A 24,549-nucleotide genomic window follows, 5' to 3' on the forward strand; every position below is an offset into this window, starting at 1 on the left:
ACCTCCCTTTATCTCTCTCCCTCTCTCTACCTCCCCTCTTTATCTCTCTCCCTCTCTCTACCTCCCCTCTTTATCTCTCTCCCTCTCTCTACCTCCCCTCTTTATCTCTCTCCCTCTCTCTACCTCCCCTCTTTATCTCTCTCCCTCTTTCTACCTCCCCTCTTTTATCTCTCTCCCTCTTTCTACCTCCCCTCTTTATCTCTCTCCCTCTCTCTACCTCCTCTCTTTATCTCTCTCCCTCTCTCTACCTCCTCTCTTTATCTCTCTCCCTCTCTCTACCTCCCCTCTTTATCTCTCTCCCTCTCTCTACCTCCCCTCTTTATCTCTCTCCCTCTCTCTACCTCCCCTCTTTATCTCTCTCCCTCTCTCTACCTCCCCTCTTTATCTCTCTCCCTCTTTCTACCTCCCCTCTTTATCTCTCTCCCTCTTTCTACCTCCCCTCTTTATCTCTCTCCCTCTTTCTACCTCCCCTCTTTATCTCTCTCCCTCTTTCTACCTCCCCTCTTTATCTCTCTCCCTCTTTCTACCTCCCCTCTTTATCTCTCTCCCTCTCTCTACCTCCCTTCTTTTTCTCTCTCCCTCTCTCTACCCCCTCTTTCTCTTTCCTATTTCTCTACCTCTTTGAGTGACTTGTCAGGCATAAAGCTTGTGTGTGAGATGGGGAGAGAGAGGGAGATCCCTGGTAATAAATCCATGATTGGCTTCATGCTGCCAGATCTCCTGTGGTTCCTCCTCATTCAGACCACATAGAGACACAGGGAAACAGGCATGGGGTTCCTCCTCATTCAGACCACAGAGAGACACAGGGAAACAGGCATGTGATGGACACACACACAGTAATTCAATTTCCCCTGTCAAGTAGACTACTGTACAAGCAATGTCTTATAGGAAAGCTGCTTGGCCTAGTATGAGGGAGGTACTGGTGTCATGGCTGACCTGTCTTGTTCACTCATCTCTCTCACACACACCACACACACACACACACACACACACACACACACACACACACACACACACACACACACACACACACACACACACACACACACACACACACACACACACACACACACACACACACACACACACACACACACACAACTACACTTGCCCTGTAGCAAACTATAGCCTTTTGTTTCCCTGTGTTGGCGTAACCCTAAAAGGGAGTGTTGGTGATAGTAAACCTTTCATCATTTCCTCCTTTCTCCTCTGTGTGGGATGTGGATGGATTTTACCTGGAGGGTTTTTTCAGATGGAGAAACACAAAACAAAACCTCGTTCTCCTCTAAACCTCGATCTTGATCCTCCTGCCCTAGCTATCGCTCCTATTGGATCTGACAAGAAGAGTGGTGGAGTGGAGGAGTGGAGGAGTGCTTGGCGTGTTGCCAGGCGCTTGGGGATGGGTATCTTGGTGTACACACACAGGGCTTCCTCTGGTGGTAGGTGCTGTGGTGTGGTTGTAGAGCTGACCCAGGGTCAGTGTTGATTTGCAGGGGTGTGGCTCAGATTAGCATATTAATGGCCTCTTGTCGGTATGTATACAAAGTGGAGCAAGAGAAGGGCAGTTACTTGTGTTGTTGTGAAATACTTTTCTGACTCTGCTCTCATTTTCCCCTCTCCTGTGTTGTTGTGGAATACTTTTCCCCTCTCCTGTGTTGTTGTGGAATACTTTTCTCCTCTCCTGTGTTGTTGTGGAATACTTTTCCCCTCTCCTGTGTTGTTGTGGAATACTTTTCTCCTCTCCTGTGTTGTTGTGGAATACTTTTCCCCTCTCCTGTGTTGTTGTGGAATACTTTTCCCCTCTCCTGTGTTGTTGTGGAATACTTTGGTTGTGGGGCGGGCGCCGGGGGCAGGGGGCAGGATTAGTATTCTGGGGGGAAGGCTCACAGCGAGAGGCTTATTAAGGCTACTCAGCCAGACAGACAAACAGAAGGGGCTGCCCAGGGACAGAAGCAGCAGAACAACCTAGGTACCTGTAGATTCAGGTTCAGTGGAGTAACCCTAACCCTAACCCTAACAACACAGTGTTGATCCATCTCCACCTTGTTCCTCCTGTCTCCATTTCAGTTCTTAAACTGGACCAGTGCTTGGCTGGGACTCCCTCTCTCTGCATCTCCTGGATGTGTTTCTCTGGGCTCCTTCCCCCTTCCAGATCCTAGTGCTGATTCTGGACCTGGGCTTGAGTGGTGGTGTAGCCTGGGGGAGAGGGTGGACCGAACTAGGGCTGTGTGGATCGGACTTGGTCCTAGGTGAAGAGGATCAGGGGCAGTGTGGAGTAGACGTTGATTGGTTAGTCAGTGTGGTGTTTAGTGTTGTGTAGGGGAAGGTGGAAGCCCTGGCCTCTATGCGTTTCTGTGAGACCTCTGGGTGTTGGCAGGCCGTGGGGCCCGGGAGAGAGAGAGCAGAGGGACCAGCTCCCGTGGAGCCCAGACCCGGCTGCAGCCCCTTTCCCATGTGCTGTACTCCAGGTACTATCACTGCTACTGCCTCCCCACTTCCACTACTACTCATCCCCTGCTTTCCGCCTCCTCTTTTTTATTCTGCTATTTCCTCCTCCTCCCTCCATTATATCCTCTTCACCATCTACCTGTCTTCTCTACTTGGTATCCTCTTCACCATCTACCTGTCTTCTCTCCTTGGTATCCTCTTCACCATCTACCTGTCTTCTTTCCTTGGTATCCTCTTCACCATCTACCTGTCTTCTCTCCTTGGTATCCTCTTCACCATCTACCTGTCTTCTCTCCTTGGTATCCTATTCACCATCTACCTGTCTTCTCTCCTTGGTATCCTATTCACCATCTACCTGTCTTCTCTCCTTGGTATCCTCTTCACCATCTACCTGTCTTCTCTCCTTGGTATCCTCTTCACCATCTACCTGTCTTCTTTCCTTGGTATCCTCTTCACCATCTACCTGTCTTCTCTCCTTGGTATCCTCTTCACCATCTACCTGTCTTCTCTCCTTGGTATCCTATTCACCATCTACCTGTCTTCTCTCCTTGGTATCCTCTTCACCATCTACCTGTCTTCTCTCCTTGGTATCCTCTTCACCATCTACCTGTCTTCTCTCCTTGGTATCCTCTTCACCATCTACCTGTCTTCTCTCCTTGGTATCCTCTTCACCATCTACCTGTCTTCTCTCCTTGGTGTCCTCTTCACCATCTACCTGTCTTTTCTCCTTGGTGTCCTCTTCACCATCTACCTGTCTTCTCTCCTTGGTGTCCTCTTCACCATCTACCTGTCTTCTCTCCTTGGTGTCCTCTTCACCATCTACCTGTCTTCTCTCCTTGGTATCCTCTTCACCATCTACCTGTCTTCTCTCCTTGGTATCCTCTTCACCATCTACCTGTCTTCTCTCCTTGGTATCCTCTTCACCATCTACCTGTCTTCTCTCCTTGGTATCCTCTTCACCATCTACCTGTCTTCTCTCCTTGGTATCCTCTTCACCATCTACCTGTCTTCTCTCCTTGGTATCCTCTTCACCATCTACCTGTCTTCTCTCCTTGGTATCCTCTTCACCATCTACCTGTCTTCTCTCCTTGGTATCCTCTTCACCATCTACCTGTCTTCTCTCCTTGGTATCCTCTTCACCATCTACCTGTCTTCTCTCCTTGGTGTCCTCTTCACCATCTACCTGTCTTCTCTCCTTGTTTCCACTGTGTCAGTTTGAATAGTAGAGTGTTTAGCTTCTCACTGATCTTTAATCCTCTCTGACTGACTGTTGGGTAGGGTTGTGCTGTGCTGTGCTGTGCTGCCTGAAGTAAACCACTTCCAATTTAGCCAAAGCCCCCCCCCCCCCCTCTTGTGGCATTTCCCCACATAACGAGTAGTAACCTTTAGAAACATGTCTGTGACAGATGACCGGGACGTTACCATGAGATTCAAGCTTCTGAATTATTGGATGCTGTGTGTGTGTGCACATGCGTGTGCAAGCGTGCGTTTGTGTGTTTGTCTTCGTTTGTGTGTTTGTCTTGTTTGGGTGTTTGTCTTCGTTTGGGTGTTTGTCTTCGTTTGGGTGTTTGTCTTCGTTTGGGTGTTTGTCTTCGTTTGGGTGTTTGTCTTCGTTTGGGTGTTTGTCTTCGTTTGGGTGTTTGTCTTCGTTTGGGTGTTTGTCTTCGTTTGGGTGTTTGTCTTCGTTTGGGTGTTTGTCTTCGTTTGGGTGTTTGTCTTCGTTTGGGTGTTTGTCTTCGTTTGAGTGTTTGTCTTCGTTTGGCTGTTTGTCTTCGTTTGGCTGTTTGTCTTCGTTTGGCTGTTTGTCTTCGTTTGGCTGTTTGTCTTCGTTTGGCTGTTTGTCTTCGTTTGGGCTAAGGTTGCAAAATTCTGGCAACATTCAACATGTTCCCTGGTTTTCCCGAAGTCCCAGTTGGAAGATTCTCGGAATCAGGAGGGAATAAACAGGAAATCCGGAATCATCCGACCAGGATCTCTGGAAAACCAGGGAATTTATTGAAAGTTCTCAGAATTTTGCAACCCTTGTTTGTACGTTTGCTCATATGCGCAACAGTGTGTCTGTGTGTATTTTTGTGTGTATCACGACTACACAGGGGTCAACTCCGTTTCACACGTCGCCCATAGAACCCACAGCTGATGTGATTAGTTTGCTTGAGCAGCTGCTGATAATGGAGGCTGGGTCCGACAGCAGTCAATTCCAATTCCACAACTAGCCAGACTCCCACTTTAAACGGCTTTCTTTGTCCCCATGGAAAAAACAACATGTGAATTTAAAGCACCCTATTGTCACTGTGCATATGCTTCGGCATGCCATATGTCAGTCAGTAGTCATCCATAGGGGGAAGGGGAGAGGAGAGGGAAATGCAGAAGGGTAGAGGAAAAGGTGAGGGATAAGAAGAGGAAGGAGAAGGTAATGAAGAGAGGAAGGAGAAGAGGATAAGACGAGAGGAAGGAGAGGATAAGAAGAGAAGGAGGAGAGGATAAGAAGAGAAGAAGGAGAGGATAAGAAGAGAAGGAGGAGAGGATAAGAAGAGAGGGAGGGGTGGATAAGAAGAGAGGAAGGAGAGGATAAGAAGAGAGGAAGCGGTGGATAAGAAGAGAGGAAGCAGTGGATAAGAAGAGAGGGAGGGGTGGATAAGAAGAGAGGAAGGAGAGGATAAGAAGAGAGGAAGGAGAGGATAAGAAGAGAGGAAGGAGAGGATAAGAAGAGAGGAAGGAGAGGATAAGAAGAGAGGAAGGAGAGGATAAGAAGAGAGGAAGGAGAGGATAAGAAGAGAGGAAGGAGAGGATAAGAAGAGAGGAAGGAGAGGATAAGAAGAGAGGAAGGAGAGGATAAGAAGAGAGGAAGGAGAGGATAAGAAGAGAGGAAGGAGAGGATAAGAAGAGAGGAAGGAGAGGATAAGAAGAGAGGAAGGAGAGGATAAGAAGAGAGGAAGGAGAGGATAAGAAGAGAGGAAGGAGAGGATAAGAAGAGAAGGAGGAGAGGATAAGAAGAGAAGAAGGAGAGGATAAGAAGAGAAGGAGGAGAGGATAAGAAGAGAGGGAGGGGTGGATAAGAAGAGAGGAAGGAGAGGATAAGAAGAGAGGAAGCGGTGGATAAGAAGAGAGGAAGCAGTGGATAAGAAGAGAGGGAGGGGTGGATAAGAAGAGAGGAAGGAGAGGATAAGAAGAGAGGAAGGAGAGGATAAGAAGAGAGGAAGGAGAGGATAAGAAGAGAGGAAGGAGAGGATAAGAAGAGAGGAAGGAGAGGATAAGAAGAGAGGAAGGAGAGGATAAGAAGAGAGGAAGGAGAGGATAAGAAGAGAGGAAGGAGAGGATAAGAAGAGAGGAAGGAGAGGATAAGAAGAGAGGAAGGAGAGGATAAGAAGAGAGGAAGGAGAGGATAAGAAGAGAGGAAGGAGAGGATAAGAAGAGAGGAAGGAGAGGATAAGAAGAGAGGAAGGAGAGGATAAGAAGAGAGGAAGGAGAGGATAAGTTGAGAGGGAGGGGTGGATAAGTTGAGAGGGAGGGGTGGATAAGAAGAGGAAGGAGAGGATAAGAAGAAGAAAGGAAGGGAAGGATAAGAAGAAAGGAAGGGAAGGATAAGAAGAGAGGATAAGAGGAGAGGAAGGAGAGGAGGAGAGGATAAGAGAGGAAGGGAAGGAGAGGATAAGAAGAGGAAGAAGAAGAGAGGAAGGGAAGGATAAGAAGAGAGGATAAGAGGAGAGGAAGGAGAGGATAAGAAGAGGAAGAAGGAGAGGAAGGAGAGGATAAGAAGAGAGGAAGGAGAGGATAAGAAGAGAGGAAGGAGAGGATAAGAGAGGAAGGTGATAATGAGAGGATAAGAAGAGGAAGGAGATAAGGAGAGGATAAGAAGAGGAAGGAGAAGGAGAGAGGATAAGAGCATCTGCTAAATGACATAACATAGTGTCATAGTTTTAGCATGGGTCATTGTTAGGAAAGTCTGTCTGTCTGTCCTCTTTTGTGGCTGAGGTCTATGACCAATCTATCTATGACCCATCTACAGTTGAAGTCGGAAGTTTACATACACCTTAGCCAAATACATTTAAACTTAGGTCTTAGGTCAGTTAGGATCACCACTTTAATTTAAGAATGTAAAATGTCAGAATAATACTAGAGAGAATGATTTATTTCCATTTGAATTTTTTTCAGCACATTCCCAGTCAGACATTTACATACATTCAATTAGTATTTGGTACCATTGCCTTTAAATTGTTTAACTTGGGTCAAACTTTTCGGGTAGCCTTCCACAAGGTTCCCACAATAAGTTGGGTGAATTTTGGCCCATTCCTCCTGACAGAGCTGGTGTAACTGAGTCCGGTTTGTAGGCCTCCTTGCTCGCACACACTTTTTTGGTTTTTAGTTACATTTTATATAGGATTGAGGTCAGGGCTTTGTGATGGCCACTCCAATACCTTGAATTTGTTGTCCTTAAGCCATTTTGCCACAACTTTGGAACTATGCTTGGGGTCATTGTCAATTTGGGAGACCCATTTGCGACCAAGCTTTAACTTCCTGACTGATGTCTTGAGATGTTGCTTCAATATATCCACATAATTTTCCATCCTCATGATGCCATCTATTTTGTGAAGTGCACCAGTCCCTCCTGCAGCAAAGCACCCCCACAACATGATGCTGCCATCCCCATGCTTCATGGTTGGGATGGTGTTCTTCGGCTTGCAAGCATCCCCCTTTTTCCTCCAAACATAACGATGGTCATTATGGCCAAACAGTTCTATTTTTGTTTCATCAGACCAGAGGACATTTCTCCAAAAAGTATGATGAGGTCTTGGCTGATTTCTTTTGATTTTCCCATGATATCAAACAAAGAGGCTCTGAGTTTTAACCTGTCTAGGATCAGCGTGGCGCTAGCGGCACACCCCCCCCCCCCCACGTTAAAAACCAGTGCCGCGAAATTCAAAAAAAATATTTTTTTTAAATATTTAACTTTCACACATTAAAGTCCAATACAGCTAATGAAAGACACAGATCTTGTGAATCCAGTCAACATTTCCGATTTTTAAAATGTTTTACAGGGAAGACACAATATGTAAAGATGTACATCTATTACCTAAAAACACATTAGCATAATCCACCATCTTTTATTTGTCCACCAACACCAGTAGCCATCACCAATTCGGCTAAACTAAGATATTTATAGCCCCTAACCAACAAAAAAACTCATTAGATGACAGTCTGATAACATATTTATGGTATGGGATAGGTTTTGTTAGAAAAAAGTGCATATTTCAGGTAGATGGCATAGGTTACAATTGCACCCACCGTCACAAATGGAATAGAAAAACTACTTAGAGCAACGTGTTTACCTACTTACTAATCATCAAACATTTCGTAAAAATACACAGCATACACGAATCGAAAGACACAGATTCTGTGAATACAGACAATATTTCAGATTTTCTAAGTGTCTTACAGCGAAAACACAATAAATCGTTATATTAGCTTAGCACATAGCAATTAGCAGCCCATCATTGATTCTAGCCAAAGTGAGCGATAAAAGTCAACATCGCCAAAAGATATTAATTTTTTCACTAACCTTCTCAGAATTCTTCCGATGACACTCCTGTAACATCACATTACAACATGCATATACAGTTTGATCGAAAATGTTTATATTTAGCCACCAAAATCATGGTTAGACAATGTGAAATGTAGACAAGCTGGTAAAGAAAAAGTCCTTGCGCCACTTAGACAGTGATCTACTCTTATACATAAATACTCATAAACGTGACTAAAAAATATAGGGTGGACAGGGATTGATAGACAATTTAATTCTTAATACAATTGCGTTATTACATTTTTTAATTTATCCTTACTTTTCAATACAGTTTGCGCCAAGCGAAGCTACGTCAAAAAACATGGCGTCCTAAGCCACTAAAATGTTTCGACAGAAACACGATTTATCATAATAAAAATGTCCTACCTTGAGCTGTTCTTCCATCAGTATCTTGGGCAAAGGATCCTTTCTTGGGAGGAATCGTCTTTTGGTGGAAAGCTGTCCTCTTGCCATGTGAAAATGCCAACTGCGTTCGGGATGAACTGAAAGCGTGCCCACCTATTCACAGCGTTAAAGAAATAAATGTCCCAAAATCGCACTAAACGGATATAAATTGCTATAAAACGCTTTAAATTAACTACCTTATGATGTTTTTAACTCCTATAACGAGTGAAAAGATGACCGGAGAAATATAACAGGCTAAACTAACGCTTGGAACAGGAGAGGGTCGGTGTCCTCCACGCGCGTTACGCAGCAAGAAAAGACTTGCTAGCTACAGGGTTTTTTCATTTGTAGTGCCTGTGAACGCGCAATCGACCCCATTGGAATCGTCATCACGTAAAGGCATCCAGGGGAAGACGTAAGAAGTGTCCGTATAGTCATAGCAAAATCAGTGCCCTTTTAACTGACTCCAGATCAGGGGCCAAAATTTCTGAAATCTGACTCCATGTCAGGGAAATTGCTGTAGAATGGGCTCTGTTCCACTTAGAGACAAAATTTCAACTCCTATAGAAACTATAGACTGTTTTCTATCCAATAATAATAATAATATGCATATTGTACGATCAAGGATTTTGTGGGAAGCCGTTTAAAAAATTAGCCAAATTAGCATAAATAGTCTAAACAGCGCCCCCATCCCCAACTTAAGGTAGGCATTGAAATACAGTGAATTATAAGTGAAAGAATCTGTCTGTAAACAATTGTTGGAAGAATGACTTGTGTCATGCACAAAGTAGATGTCCTAACCAACTTGCCAAAACTATTGTTTGTTAACAAGAAATTAGTGGAGTGGTTGAAAAACTAGTTTTAATGATTCCAACCTAAGTGTATGTAAACTTCAGACTTCAGCTGTGTATGAAATGAGCCCTTTTCACCCATAGGGCTCTGGTCAAAAGTAGTGCACTGCATAGGGAATAGGGTGCCATTTGAGACGTATCCAGAGTCTGAAGCAGCATTGTGTGTGTGCCTGGCCCTCTGTTTGTATTGGGTAATAATCAGGTGCTTGGACCCCTACCATGCCAGGTGGGCTCCAGAATCACACAACACATAGCTGTCCAACCATTACCTCTACACCAAATCTACTTAGCATGGTTACAGTTGTCAAGAAATGTCTCGGTGGCTACATGCTGGTGTACTTTCACGGTGTGTCTGCCTGAGCAGGAGATAGGGTGTACATCAGCTCCCCCCCCCACCGGTGCACGTTTTGGTTTTTAACCCTAACACCCACAGCTGATTCAAATAAAAAGCTGGATGATTAGTTGATTATTGTAATCAGCTGTGTAGTGCTGGGACACAAATCTAAACGTTCACCCCTTGGGGTCCCCCAGGAGCGACTTTGGGAAACGCTGGTGTAGAGCAGGCTATGATGGAACCATCTCTCCCGCTTCCTACCCACCCAGGTAATGTTTCAGGATGTAGACTCCCAGATAGGAGGATGTCGACTTTGAGATAGGAGGATGTCGACTCCCGGGTAGGAGGATGTCGACCCCCTCTCTCTCTCTCTCTCTCTCTCTCTCTCTCTCTCTCTCTCTCTCTCTCTCTCTCTCTCTCTCTGTCTCTGTCTCTGTCTCTCTCTCTCTCCCTCTGTGTCTCTCTCTGTGTCTCTCTCTCTCTCTCTCTCTGTGTCTCTCTCTCTCTCTCTCTCTCTCTCTGTGTCTCTCTCTGTGTCTCTCTCTCTCTCTCTCTCTCTCTCTCTCTCTCTCTCTCTCTCTCTCTCTCTCTCTCTCTCTCTCTCTCTCTCTCTCTCTCTCTCTCTCTCTCTCTCTCTCTCTCTCTCTCTCTCTCTCTCTCTGTGTCTCTCTCTCTCTCTCTCTCTCTCTGTGTCTCTCTCTCTCTCTCTGTCCCTACTCTGATGCTTTATGATAACAGTCTCTGGTTCAGAATATTAGTGGACTTCTTAACCTGCAACCTAGCCTAGACTGAGTGCAGCTTGGCTTGATTTTCTCCTAGTGTTTTTCTGCCTTTACTTTTCTTTTGTCCAACCTGTTTGATAAAGGAAACCTCTACTGTTTCCAATAATAACTGCCATAATAGCTGCCTAGTTGCCCTGACCTGTAACTGAAAGCAGTGTGGGCCACAGGAAATTGCGGCAGTGGCTCCACCATTATGGATCTGTTCTGTAGAAACTTCATGTCCTGTTCTGGGGGTGATCAAACAACCCAGTATCCATCCTGTGAGTGGAAGACGAGATGAAAGCTTCTCTCAGATGTCTGGGGATGCGTCCCAAATGGCACCCTATTCCCTACACAGTGCACTACAGAACCAAAGCACACTGGTAAAAAGTAGTGCACTATGTAGGTAATAGGGTGCAATTTGGGACACATAGTGGACCCCCCACAACAAAACCGCCCCCCTTCACATGCATCTATCTCCACACAGCCTTCTCTTGGACTTGAATAATATTTCATCATATTTGGTCTTATTTCTTGCCTCCTGCGGTTGATATGATTAGAGAGTGGAGCTCATTGTCTTGGTTCCTGCTTTAATCTTTCATACTGTGTGTCTCGGGAGATAAAAATAGGGGCTTTTGTCTCACTGGATAATTGTTGACACTGTGGTCTCTCTCTTTCTCTCTCTCTCTCTCTCCAGATAATGCCATTGCAGCTACACTTAATTAAAATAATACCATATCAAAACCATGTTATGGAAATGTAATGCAATAATTTGAAAACATTTTGAAAAGCAACCAGGAACCTTTCTCATACCCAGTCACAAAAGAGAAAACAAGCATTAACGTCTGGTGGAATTGCTCTAGTCTTTGATTGTATTTCTGAAAACCATGTTTTTAAATGTAAACTTTATTTAACTAGGAAAGTCAGTTAATAACACATTTTTATTTACAATGACGGCCTACACCGGCCAAACCCGGACGACGCTGGGCCAATTGTGCGCCGCCCTATGGGACTCCCAATCACGGCCGGTTGTGATACAGCCTGGAATCGAACCACGGTGTCTGTAGTGACGCTTCTAGCACTGAGATGCTGCTCCTTAGACCGCTGCACCACTCGGCAGCCCTAATGAAATGAACTGTAGTTGGCATCATCACTTTCCTTAATGTATAGTCTTGGCAGAAGAAGAGCTGTAGCAGACAGAGATTACACCAAAAATGTACTGTAATTCTTTTTAATCATCTTCAAATGAGTCGTTGATGGACTATGAGGCTAAGTGCTAACTTATCATGTGGGTTGAACAACGTGGTAGAAGAACTAGAGGCTTGCAAAGAAGACCTTGCTTTATCAACATGACTTCTGTTTTACTGGACTACAGATGTCATGCAATTAATGCTATACAGATATCTATCAAACGTGGGTCTACTTTCCCAGCGGTTTGATGGTGAATATCACAACCCTCAGAATGGAAGGCTTCATATACAGTAGATAGATCTGCAATAGATGCTCAAGGGTTAACTCCCTGCAATCACAGTAGGAGGGAGAGAGTGTTAGAGGGAGAGAGTGTTAGAGGGAGAGAGTGTTAGAGGGAGAGAGTGTTAGAGGGAGAGAGTGTTAGAGGGAGAGAGTGTTAGAGGGAGAGAGTGTTAGAGGGAGAGAGTGTTAGAGGGAGAGAGTGTTAGAGTTAGTTGGAGAGAGTTAGTTGGAGAGAGTTAGTTGGAGAGAGTTAGTTGGAGAGAGTTAGTTGGAGAGAGTTAGTTGGAGAGAGAGAGGGAGAGAGTTAGTTGGAGAGAGAGAGGGAGAGAGTTAGTTGGAGAGAGGGAGGCCCCACCCTACGGCTGTCAACAACCCCCTCACTGTCTGGCATAGCTCCCACTCAACCATGCTGAACTTGTTTACAACTACCACTTGCCAATCAGCAGGCTCGAAGTCCCCTCTACACCAGAGAGCCAATGAGAATGCTCACCACTTATCCAGTCATATGATGCCTCTGATAAGAGGAAGTCTCTTGATCCAGCGTGTCTCCCACATACTTGGGATTTGGATAACATGGGAATGATATGAGACTAAGGCACACAAAAAAAAGCAACTCGAGGGAATCTCAGGATGAGTCATTCCGTTGCTCAGAGCGGCAGGGAGCATTGTGATAACCAGGATGTGACACAACGTCAGCGGGGAGAGGCCGAGACGTGTGTGTGTGTGTGTGTGGTTTTCAGCTATGGATAGAAAAGCCAATGAGCATTAGCGGAGCCTCAGTCTCTGTGTAGACTCTGGGGAGAGTTGCTATAGTCTGGGAGTGTGTCAGAGCGTGTGTGTGCGTGGAGGAATCTCTTCTACTTGTCCAATGTATGCAGATGGGTACGGATGTCTCTCTCCACACCACTCCAGGGTGACATGCGCCTGCTGGCCCTTTCTGATTGGAGGTAGGGATTGGACTGGGTATTGATTGGGGTATAGAGAAAATAAAGAAAGAAAGAGAAAAGGGGACAGAAAAGAGAGGCGGAGGACAGAAAAGAAAGGTAGGAGAAGAGAGAAAAGAGAGAAGGAAAAGCGGACAGAAAAGAGAGGAAGAAAGGAGGACTGAAAAACAAAAGATTCTCAGGTGACATAGCTGCTTGTGTGTCGTTCTTAGGTTTCCAGTTTGTTTGCGTATAATTGTTAGATGGGATCAATTAAATTGGTTGTTGTTTTCATGGTGGCTGTTGCCTTCATGTAAGGACGTTGTTGCTCTCTGTACTCTGTACTCTCTGTACAGATGTTGGTCTGTTACTGCTACTGTATGCATTTCACTGTGTGAATGTGATGTTCCCCTCCCCGGTCCAGGTTGGGGGGGTGTGATTGGCTGGGTTTGATGTAGTGCAGCTCAGGGAGGTTATGGGCCGTGTTTATGAGAAGCACAAGCTGGGCCCGTACAGCTGCTGTTGTCATGACTACATAGCTACCTCTTACCTGATCATTAGTTATTACGCACCTATCAGATACAGTGACATGGGGATTGTGACCAGTAGGACATCCTATAAGCACACTTTATTCTGAGACTGGCGTAGTGTAGATAGGATTCAACTGACTGGGGTAGTGTAGATAGGATTCAACTGACTGGGGTAGTGTAGATAGGATTCAACTGACTGGGGTAGTGTAGATATGATTAAACTGACTGGGGTAGTGTAGATAGGATTCAACTGGCTGGGGTAGTGTAGATAGGATTAAACTGACTGGGGTAGTGTAGATAGGATTCAACTAGCTGGGGTAGTGTAGATAGGATTCAACTGGCTGGGGTAGAGTAGATAGGATTCAACTGACTGGGGTAGAGTAGATAGGATTCAACTGACTGGGGTAGAGTAGATAGGATTCAACTGGCTGGGGTAGTGTAGATAGGATTCAACTGACTGGGGTAGTGTAGATAGGATTCAACTGGCTGGGGTAGAGTAGATAGGATTCAACTGACTGGGGTAGTGTAGATAGGATTCAACTGGCTGGGGTAGAGTAGATAGGATTCAACTGACTGGGGTAGTGTAGATAGGATTCAACTGACTGGGGTAGTGTAGATAGGATTCAACTGGCTGGGGTAGTGTAGATAGGATTCAACTGGCTGGGGTAGAGTAGATAGGATTCAACTGGCTGGGGTAGTGTAGATATGATTAAATGGACTGGGGTAGTGTAGATAGGATTCAATTGACTGGGGTAGTATTGATAGGATTCAACTGACTGGGGTAGTGTAGATATGATTCAACTGGCTGGGGTTGTCGCTACATAATGCCAGCTAGCCACAGATGTCAGCTGTGTGTGTGTTAGTCTTTGTGTGACTGAGTGCATACTGTACGTTGCATACGGACCCTTCTGGAGAGACACTGCTATTTTAGACCAGCTAATGAGACCAAGGTGCAGTGATCAGTGCCTGTGGCAATTTGACCGCCCCCTTCCTCCTTAGTCAGGTATTGCTCGTTCACGTTGCTCGTTCCGTGGCTAAGTGAACGCTGCTCGTTCCGTGGCTAAGTGAACGCTGCTCGTTCCGTGGCTAAGTGAACGCTGCTCGTTCCGTGGCTAAGTGAACGCTGCTCGTTCCGTGGCTAAGTGAACGCTGCTCGTTCCGTGGCTAAGTGAACGCTGCTCGTTCCGTGGCTAAGTGAACGCTGCTCGTTCCGTGGCTAAGTGAACGCTGCTCGTTCCGTGGCTAAGTGAACGCTGCTCGTTCCGTGGCTAAGTGAACGCTGCTCGTTCCGTGGCTAAGTGAACGCTGCTCGTTCCGTGGCTAAGTGAACGCTGCTCGTTCCGTGGCTAAGTGAACGCTGCTCGTTCCGTGGCTAAGTGAACGCTGCTCGTTCCGTGGCTAAGTGAACGCTGCTCGTTCCGTGGCTAAGTGAACGCTGCTCGTTCCGTGGCTAAGTGAACGCTGCTCGTTCCGTGGCTAAGTGAACGCTGCTCGTTCCGTGGCTAAGTGAACGCTGCTCGTTCCGTGGCTAAGTGAACGCTGCTCGTTCCGTGGCTAAGTGAACGCTGCTCGTTCCGTGGCTAAGTGAACGCTGCTCGTTCCGTGGCTAAGTGAACGCTGCTCGTTCCGTGGCTAAGTGAACGCTGCTCGTTCCGTGGCTAAGTGAACGCTGCTCGTTCCGTGGCTAAGTGAATGCTCAAACCACTGTCTCTCCCAATCATCTTTGACCGGTGTTTAGGCTTACTGCCCCGGATACTATTGTGTTTGGGCTGTGGGTTGTGTTTGGGCGGCGGGTTGTGTTTGGGCGGCGGGTTGTGTTTGGGGGCGGGTTGTGTTTGGGCGAGGGGTTGTGTTTGGGGGCGGCGGGTTGTGTTTGGGCGAGGGGTTGTGTTTGGGGGCGAGGGGTTGTGTTTGGGCGGCGGGTTGTGTTTGGGCGAGGGGTTGTGTTTGGGGGCGGCGGGTTGTGTTTGCGAACTCATTTTAGCAACAAGCAGCATGGCTGATATTAGACAGAAAAACGCTGCAGATCTCAATGTGGAAGAGGAATATACGTATCAGGCTGTACACTCCATATACGTATCAGGCTGTACACTCCATATACGTATCAGGCTGTACACTCCATATACGTATCAGGCTGTACACTCCATATACGTATCAGGCTGTACACTCCATATACGTATCAGGCTGTACACTCCATATACGTATCAGGCTGTACACTCTATATACGTATCAGGCTGTACACTCCATATACGTATCAGGCTGTACACTCCATATACGTATCAGGCTGTACACTCCATATACGTATCAGGCTGTACACTCTATATACGTATCAGGCTGTACACTCCATATACGTATCAGGCTGTACACTCCATATACGTATCAGGCTGTACACTCCATATACGTATCAGGCTGTACACTCCATGAACTACTGGATTAACAAAGACTTCTACAAACATCTAATAGATCAGCAGGAAAATAACGTTGAAGTCCTTCCTGTAACACTTTATGGATTCTACCAACAAAAGTGATCATGATCTGTTTAAGGATGTAATGAAATTCAAACACAGTTTGGCCTCAGTGCAGGAGCTAAAGGGTGCGAATGTCACCAGCCAGACCGCATTCAAAACCATGTCTGAGGATTTCACAATCTTCCTAACACTTGACAAGCACTCTTCCCAAAGGAGACTACCTCGAAAAGCTAGCGAGGCGCAATAACATTTTAATTGATGGAATTGAGGATGTAAAGACTGAAACTCGGCATGACACAGAAGTCAAGGTCAAGAAACTCCTGTCAGATCATCACAAACTGGATCCTAAACTCATGGAGATACAGAGGGTCAGATCAAACTGGATCCTAAACTCATGGAGATACAGAGGGTCAGATCAAACTGGATCCTAAACTCATGGAGATACAGAGGGTCAGATCAAACTGGATCCTAAACTCATGGAGATACAGAGGGTCAGATCAAACTGGATCCTAAACTCATGGAGATACAGAGGGTCAGATCAAACTGGATCCTAAACTCATGGAGATACAGAGGGTCAGATCAAACTGGATCCTAAACTCATGGAGATACAGAGGGTCAGATCAAACTGGATCCTAAACTCATGGAGATACAGAGGGTCAGATCAAACTGGATCCTAAACTCATGGAGATACAGAGGGTCAGATCAAACTGGATCCTAAACTCATGGAGATGGAGAGGGTCATAGCAATGGCCCTTTCTTCCCTTAGTGGATAGCCCAGATCTATAGTGGTGAAACTGCTGAGGTTCAAAGACAAGGAGGAGATTCTCAGGAGAGCCAAGTGCCTGAAGGGAACCAAAATCTTCATCAATTTAGACTTCTCCGAAAAGGTAAACATCAAAAGAAAGGAACTGCTGCTATGACTAATTGAAGAACAGAAGAAAGGTAACATCGCATACCTGAAGTATGATCAGCTGGTCGTTCACCCCGCCTCTTGTAGGCCTATGGCAAGTGACTCCGCTATAGTCAACTGACTCACACACACACACCCACACACATAGACAGACACACATATTTATTCTACTTTGTTCATGTGTTTCACCTAACATCGTGACCTAAATCAGCCTTATGAACCAGCCTTATGAACCAAACTACTCAGTAATCTCCTCCATGAAGACTGGGGGTCAGCCTGATGAACCAAACTACTCAATAATCTCCTTCATGAAGACTAGGGGTCAGCTTTATGAACCAAACTACTCAGTAATCTCCTCCATGAAGACTGGCGGTCAGCCTGATAAACCAAACTACTCAGTAATCTCCTCCATGAAGACTGGGGGTCAGCTTTATGAACTAAACTACTCAGTAATCTCCTCCATGAAGACTGGGGGTCAGCCTGATGAACCAAACTACTCAGTAATCTCCTCCATGAAGACTGGGGGTCAGCCTGATGAACCAAACTACTTAGTAATCTCCTCCATGAAGACTGGGGGTCAGCCTGATGAACCAAACTACTCCGTAATCTCCTCCATATAGCCTAATTATTGCACACATGCACACACACATTTAGACAAAACAAATACTATTTGTTTTTTTCGTGATTACTTATAAATTAATTTATACATTTAGAATTAGTAGGTTTGGGTATCTGTTTTAACAAACCTTTTTTATTTAGGTACTTACAGTATATAGTGTTTTTGTGGTGTGGTTTTCATACAAGCCTTGGGCTTCCAACCACACCTGCACAGCTTTTTTATTTTATATAATTTATCTGTATTGTTGTTTATCACTTGTTTTCTTTGGTGCAAAGAAATGACATTTAAAGTATAATATTTGATATTCCGGCCAGCAACCCCCCCCCCCCCCCCCAGTGCTAACCACCTCTCTCTCTGTGACCAGCTGAATGTGTGTGTGACCGGTCTGTCCTGCGACGCCTCACCACGGGCGTGTTCTGTCCTCCTGTTCCCTGGATGTAGACCATCATCTAATGTCTGTTAATAACATGGACAAACAGAACACACTGGCCAGCAGGAATGTAGCAGAGATTACATCTAGTGCCCCATTTTGCTCACACACACACGCGTCCACAGACACACACACCCACCCTGGCCCCTGGAGAGAGAGAGCGGCTCAACTTAGTGTGTGTTGATTTGATACTGGCCAGGCATCTGACAGACCTGTGTGTCTGTTTATCCTGTCTGAAGTAACAGGCCAGACCCCAGCTCAGACCAGGAGATTCACTGAAAAGAGAAGTTTCAGTCAGTACTGCGGTGAACACTGTCTGTCACTTACTGTTGACTAGCGCCTTTGGCTCTGTGGACGCCAGGATGAAAAAAATAAAGGCAGTGCACTTAAAGCTAGCTCCCCTGCAGTTTTCGTTCTGCAGCCAGTGCTGTGGTGCAATGCCCACCGTCCGTTCTCAAATGGACTGCACTGCTGCCAATCCTTGTATCCATTACAGTCCTTTTAAATGTATAAAGAAAACGTATCTTAACTCTGCAACTCTCTTTAAAGCTCACATGCTAAACCTTGTATCTGTGGCATTTCATTGGAGGCCAAATCCAGTAGAAGTCTCCTGTTTTCCATCGACCGTTGCTTAGTCACTATGTGGGTGCACTCTCACTTCTACCAGGGGAGGTTATTTTGGGCTTTTCCAGCCACACAGAGGGCACTGTTCCTGCTGACACAAGCTGAATGCACATGTAGTATATTCTCCCAACAGCTCCACACTAGTTGAAGTATATTCCCCCAACAGCTCCACACTAGTTGAAGTATATTCCTCCAACAGCTCCACACTAGTTGAAGTATATTCTCCCAACAGCTCCACACTGGTTGAAGTATATTCCCCCAACAGCTGCACACTAGTTGAAGTATATTCCCCCAACAGCTCCACACTAGTTGAAGTATATTCCCCCAACAGCTCCACACTGGTTGAAGTATATTCCCCCAACAGCTCCACACTAGTTGAAGTATATTCCTCCAACAGCTCCACACTAGTTGAAGTATATTCCCCCAACAGCTCCACACTAGTTGACGTATATTCCCCCAACTGCTCCACACTAGTTGACGTATATTCCCCCAACAGCTCCACACTGGTTGAAGTATATTCCCCCAACATCTCCACACTGGTTGAAGTATATTCCCCCAACAGCTCCACACTAGTTGAAGTATATTCTCCCAACAGCTCCACACTAGTTGAAGTATATTCCCCCAACAGCTCCACACTGGTTGAAGTATATTCCCCCAACAGCTCCACACTAGTTGAAGTATATTCCCCCAACAGCCCAAATAAATGCTTCACAGAGTTCAAGTAACAGACACATCTCAACATCAACTGTTCAGAGTAGACTGGGTGAATCAGGCCTTCATGGTCGAATTGGTGCAAAGAAACCACTAGAAGAAGAGACTTGCTTGGGCCAAGAAAAATGTGCAATGGACATTAGACAGGTGTAAATGTGTCCTTAGGTCTGATGAGTCCAAATGTGAGTTTTTTTGTTCCAACCGCCGTGTCTTTGTGAGAAGAATGATCTCTGCATGTGTGGTTCCCACCGTGAAGCATGGAGGAGGTGGTTTGATGGTGTGGGGGTGCTTTGCTGGTGACACTGTCATGATTTATTTAGAATTCAAGGCACACTTAACCAGCATGACTACCACAGCATTCTGCAGCGATACGCCATCCCATCTGGTTTGCGCTTTGTGGGACTATCATTTGTTTTTCAACAGGACAATGACCCAAAACACACCTGCACTCTTTGTAAAGGCTATTTGACCAAGAAGGAGCGTGATGGTGCTACATCGGATGACCTTGCCTCCACAATCACCCGACTTCAGCCCAATTGAGATGGTTTTGGATGAGTTGGACCGCAGGGTGAAGGAAAAACAGCCAACAAGTCGCTCAGCATATGTGGGAACTCCTTCAAGACTGTTGGAAAAGCATTCCTCGTGAAGCTGATTAACAGAATGCCAAGAGTGTGCAAAGATGCCATCAAGGCAAAGGGTGGCTACTTTGAAGAATTCTGATTTGTTTAACACTTTTTTTGGTTACTACATGATTCCATTTTGATGATTTCACTATTATTGTACAATGTCAAAACTAGTAAATAATAAATAAAAACCCGAGTAGGAGTGTCCAAACTTTTGACTGGTACTGTATATTCACCCAACAGCTCCACACTAGTTGTGTCAGCCTGCATTCTATCAGGAACCTAGATGTGACTGACTACCACAATAGCATGTCTGATTGCTCTTATGATAATAGGGTTCCAGATGCATTCACCCTTCCAGATTTACCACTGATATTATAGTGAGATGTGGTGTGTCAATTAATAGTTTTCCGTGGAGTTCTCTGCTCCTTTTCAGTATGTGAAGTGTGAAGAAAGACTGTTACACTTTGTCACACCTTGCTGCATTGTGCAATATGAACCCTTTTCACACCTTCAACTTGCTGATACATTTTTCACCGTGCCGCATAATTCTGTCATAATTCATTCATAAAGACATTATTATTGGAGGCTCAGTCAAGGTTGTTAAGAGAAAATGTTGACTTCCCATGCTTTATATTTCAGGGATGATGTATGATGTTTCTACTGTGTTATCACCCAGTGTGTAACCATAGAATGAATATGAGTAGAACTGTGATCCCCAGTCAAGTCAAGGATGCCATAATGGGTGAACTGGTGGCCATTTTGAGTTTCCCAATATGATTATCGCAGGAATTCTAATTCTACGGTTGTTTTTTCTCTCTCTCTCTCTCTCCACTTACAGAATATGACAGACACATAGCGCACAGCAAAGGCATGGCGACAGCATACCTGGACCCCAACCTCAACCACGCCCTGGCTGGGGGGGCCAAGTCGCGCCTTAGCGCGGGCACAGGCACAGCCACCGAGCGAGCCCCCGGGGCTCCAGACAGGGTCCTGAAGGTCTTCCATCACTTCGAGAGCAACAGCGAGCACAGCACATGGGCCAGTAACATCCGCCATGGGGATGCCACCGATGTCAGGGTAAGACAGACGGAAAATGTCTCAACAGGGGTCACACGCACACTCAGTTGAAGTAGATGCCACTAATCACAGGTCTGGGATCTGATTATCGCACACGATGGAACAGCATCTGACCCTGCATCAGAACTAGAGCCAATCAGTGTAGACCCAGCTTTAACCTGCAACTCATTTTACATTTACATTTACATTTGACATTTTAGTCATTTAGCAGATGCTCTTATCCAGAGTGGCTTACAGGAGCAATTAGGGTTAAGTGCCTTGCTCAAGGGCACATCGCCATATTTTTCACCTAGTCGGCTCGGAGATTCAAACCAGCGACTTTTCGGTTACTGCTGCCATGTAATGGATAATGGACCTATATATTTTTTGAGTAATATAATCTTTTGAGATTGAACAATCACCTAAATTAAAGCTAGACAGTCAGGGAGAATTTTACATTTCAAAAACAATGAATTCAGCCGTATTGATTTTGTTACGTTAAAGCAAAAGAACACAGCGTTAGCCGTGGTAAAATGTGTAGAATTACAGGAAATTAGCTTTTAAATGGAAACAATTTCTCTCAGGTCCATGGAGAAATTTGTAGAGTTGCAGAAAATTGTCTTAAATATTCAGAAATCTCTCTACACTGCCAAGATGGGTGGCCTGTACATTTATCAACAAAACCTGTACACACAGTCATGAACAAGTGGCGTGTGTGTACCTGGATCTCCTACAAACACACACAGACTGATACCCTCACTCTGTTTGTCTCTCTTGATTTTTTTTAGGACCATTTTCATTATTTTATTTCACTTAGTCCTGCCTAAGATGTTCACTGTACCTAGCAATCACACCTGCATCCCTGTACATGTGACTGTTGAACACTGAATCTCTCCTGCGCTGAATTAATTCATCATTGACTGGATGCAGTGGTTTGGCTGTTGGAGCCCAGTGTATAGTTGTGTTTAGTCATTCTCCCGAAACCGACAGTTGACCCTAAAATGATTGTAATTTTTCACTAAATATCCTCTTGGATCACTGAGATTAGGATCTATACTTATCTATTTCATAATTAGGTTTTTTGATCAGATATTATGCCACAACATTCTCATTACCTCAACAGTCCAAAAAAGTTATAAACAAATCAATTTCTAAATTATTATTTTTTACATTGCTCCCCTAATGAAAAGGCCTGAGTTAAACATAACACTGTCATTTTTTTGTTTCAAATTAAATTATTAAATTATAATAAAATTATATAAAACTTTTTCACAATTTGAGCTTTTTATCCGTTTCGGTAATGAGAATGCTGAGTAAGATAAAGGGATGTTTGAGGATAAGAAACTCATTCTGAAGGCATAAAAGGGAATATAATAATTTAGCATTTACTACATTTACTACTCCTTTAGGTATTTTTATGATTTATGGACAAACTACAGCAACATATTTAGTTTCATTCAAATAAATTATGTTTTTCTAAAGAAAAATTGTAAGAAAATAATTTAATCTGGATGCATTTCTTTAATTCAAATTTGGGGTGAAAATATACAAAATACAGGTGCAAATGTACAATGTATTTAAAATATGACACTATAGATCCTCAGAATGATAGTTGTTTTTTGCCGGTGCATCATGGTTTTGTAACTCAATTTGCTACAGAAATGTTTAAAACTGGTTTCATGAGATTCACCCAGCTGCTGCTGCTGTACAGAGACTATTGATTAGTGTTGCACATCAGAGCAGCGGTGCAGCAGCTTGTTGGTTTTTTAATAGCTATATGTTAGTGAAAGTTCAGAGCACAATCCCTAGTTGCTTTTCATATTGGAATACCGAACTGTGATCGTTGTGTGGTTACGCTGCAACTGTCTAACTGCACTCCTACTCTGTCTGCACATGTTCGCGAAGGCAGAGGTCTGCGTGTGTCTTCATCAGTACATGTTGCAGATTCTCTTTTAACTGACGTTGCAGTGCCTTAGCGCGGGGATCTTTAGTGGCAGTCAACCTAGGTCTCACATAAGGCGCACCTGAGGCCTCAAAGTTGGCTAATTACACAATACCATTCACACAGCTCATTTACAGTAGGGCACACATTTAAACATGTGTGAATTATGGCCCTCTGGGACCAGCATTGTCTTTCCTCAGGTAGAGTCTTAAAAACCCTAGCCTGATCCAAGATCTGTTTGTGCTGTCTTTTTTTTTTTTAGCTCTTACGTTCATTGTCACGCATGCCAAATGGGTTGGCAAGACAGCACAACCAGATCTTAAACCAGGCTATGCAAACACAAAATAAATTTGAAAGAAATGTGGGTACATTTTCCCTGCCCTCACTGACACAGACAGTGGTCTTAGGTGTGTGGTGGTGTGAAACTGGAAATTGATTCCTGGCACCTAACATAAGCCCATAGATCTCTTATTTCCTAGAGAAAGAAAACTATTGAAACAAGGGAATAACTCCCGAATGACACCCAATTCCTTATGTAGTGCACTACTTTTGTCCAGAGCCCTATGGGGCCTGGTTAAAAGTAGTGCACTAAATAGGGAATAGGTTGCCATTTTTGAGAGGCAGCCATGGTGCATAGGTCTCAGTGCAGTCAGCAGATATCTGTGTTAAGTTGTGTGTTAGATCCACATTCTCTTCCTGGTTCCATCCCAGAATAAACATGTTCCTATTTCCTGAGCTGGTCTCCAAAGACCCCCCATCCTATCACACATATCCTGTTCATACGACATCAATAGCACTCTGCCTGTCTGCTATGTGTCCAAAATGGTACCCTATTCCCTACGGAGTGCACTGCTCTGGTCAAAAGTAGTGCACTATATAGGGATTGGGAATAGTGAGCCATTTGTGCTGCAGGCCATACAGTCTCATCCTATCCTAGATATCCTGTTGATGCTGCTTCCATAGTAACACCGTAGAATTACATATAGAACATGGAATGTAATTGTATATCTATGAATAACCTTCTGCCTAGTGCACATTAGTCATCCATATTAATTTCCTGAATCCACATTACTATACGCCAGTGGGATTTCTTTTTGGACCCTTAAAACAAGGGAAGGGTATTAAAATGAGCTTGTTTGTTAGAGACAATCTGTCATATCATCATAGATGCGGCTGTCATCGTGTTTAGCCTAATATTGTGTGATGGGGAATTTGTCATGTTCAGTTTGTCTTGTTCTAATGAGAGAGACTGTTATCGTAAGCAGACTGATTCTGTCTCTATAACCTTCTACTACTGTTCTACTACTATAACCTTCTACTACCTTCTACTACTGTATAACCTTCTACTACTAAGGACTTTCTCCAGGTCTGCTGGGAGTATACATGTGCTGATCTTTTAGATCATATCAAATCAGTAATTCAGATGGCATGTGACATTTTAAGAGATTTATGTTATGGCTAAGTATTCTGGTGCAATTTGTTTCTCACAAAGACAGATATGGTAGCCTACTATTTCCTTGTCTGCCGTTTCGTGGAACCAGGCCTATTCACAGCATACTTTAAATCATCCAGTATTTATCATGCTTTAAATCACCCAGTATTTATCATGCTTTAAATCATCCAGTATTTATCATGCTTTAAATCACCCAGTATTTATCATGCTTTAAATCACCCAGTATTTATCATGCTTTAAATCACCCAGTATTTATCATGCTTTAAATCACCCAGTATTTATCATGCTTTTCCAGTTATATGGTACAAGCGGGAGATAAATATGACATTTTACTGATGCTAGTTTGAAGTTGTAGTCTAGCATTTAGAATTTTAGTAGCCCAAGACAAATTAGTCCATTTCTCCCATTGCTTCTGTCTCCATTCTGGG

At 44.5% G+C, this 24,549-nt stretch overlaps 1 protein-coding gene across 9 annotated transcripts in view; it reads left to right on the forward strand.

Annotated features, from left to right (window-relative positions):
- Positions 1 to 24,549, forward strand: part of LOC129820226 (focal adhesion kinase 1-like) — a 226,891-nt gene that overhangs the window by 94,457 nt on the left and 107,885 nt on the right. For 6 of the 9 annotated variants that reach the window (XM_055877241.1, XM_055877243.1, XM_055877246.1 and 3 more), the window contains exons 1-2: positions 12,618 to 12,776; positions 20,509 to 20,747. In XM_055877241.1, coding sequence (XP_055733216.1) covers positions 12,698 to 12,776; positions 20,509 to 20,747 — 318 coding nt within the window. In that variant the 5' untranslated portion in view covers positions 12,618 to 12,697. Of the gene's footprint in view, positions 1 to 12,616; positions 12,777 to 20,508; positions 20,748 to 24,549 lie in introns of those variants that run through there. The other 3 variants (XM_055877249.1, XM_055877247.1, XM_055877242.1) reach the window with 2 other exon arrangements.

This window comes from Salvelinus fontinalis, chromosome 22 (genome assembly GCF_029448725.1).
Source record: "Salvelinus fontinalis isolate EN_2023a chromosome 22, ASM2944872v1, whole genome shotgun sequence".
In the NCBI taxonomy this organism is placed as follows: Eukaryota; Metazoa; Chordata; class Actinopteri; order Salmoniformes; family Salmonidae; genus Salvelinus; species Salvelinus fontinalis.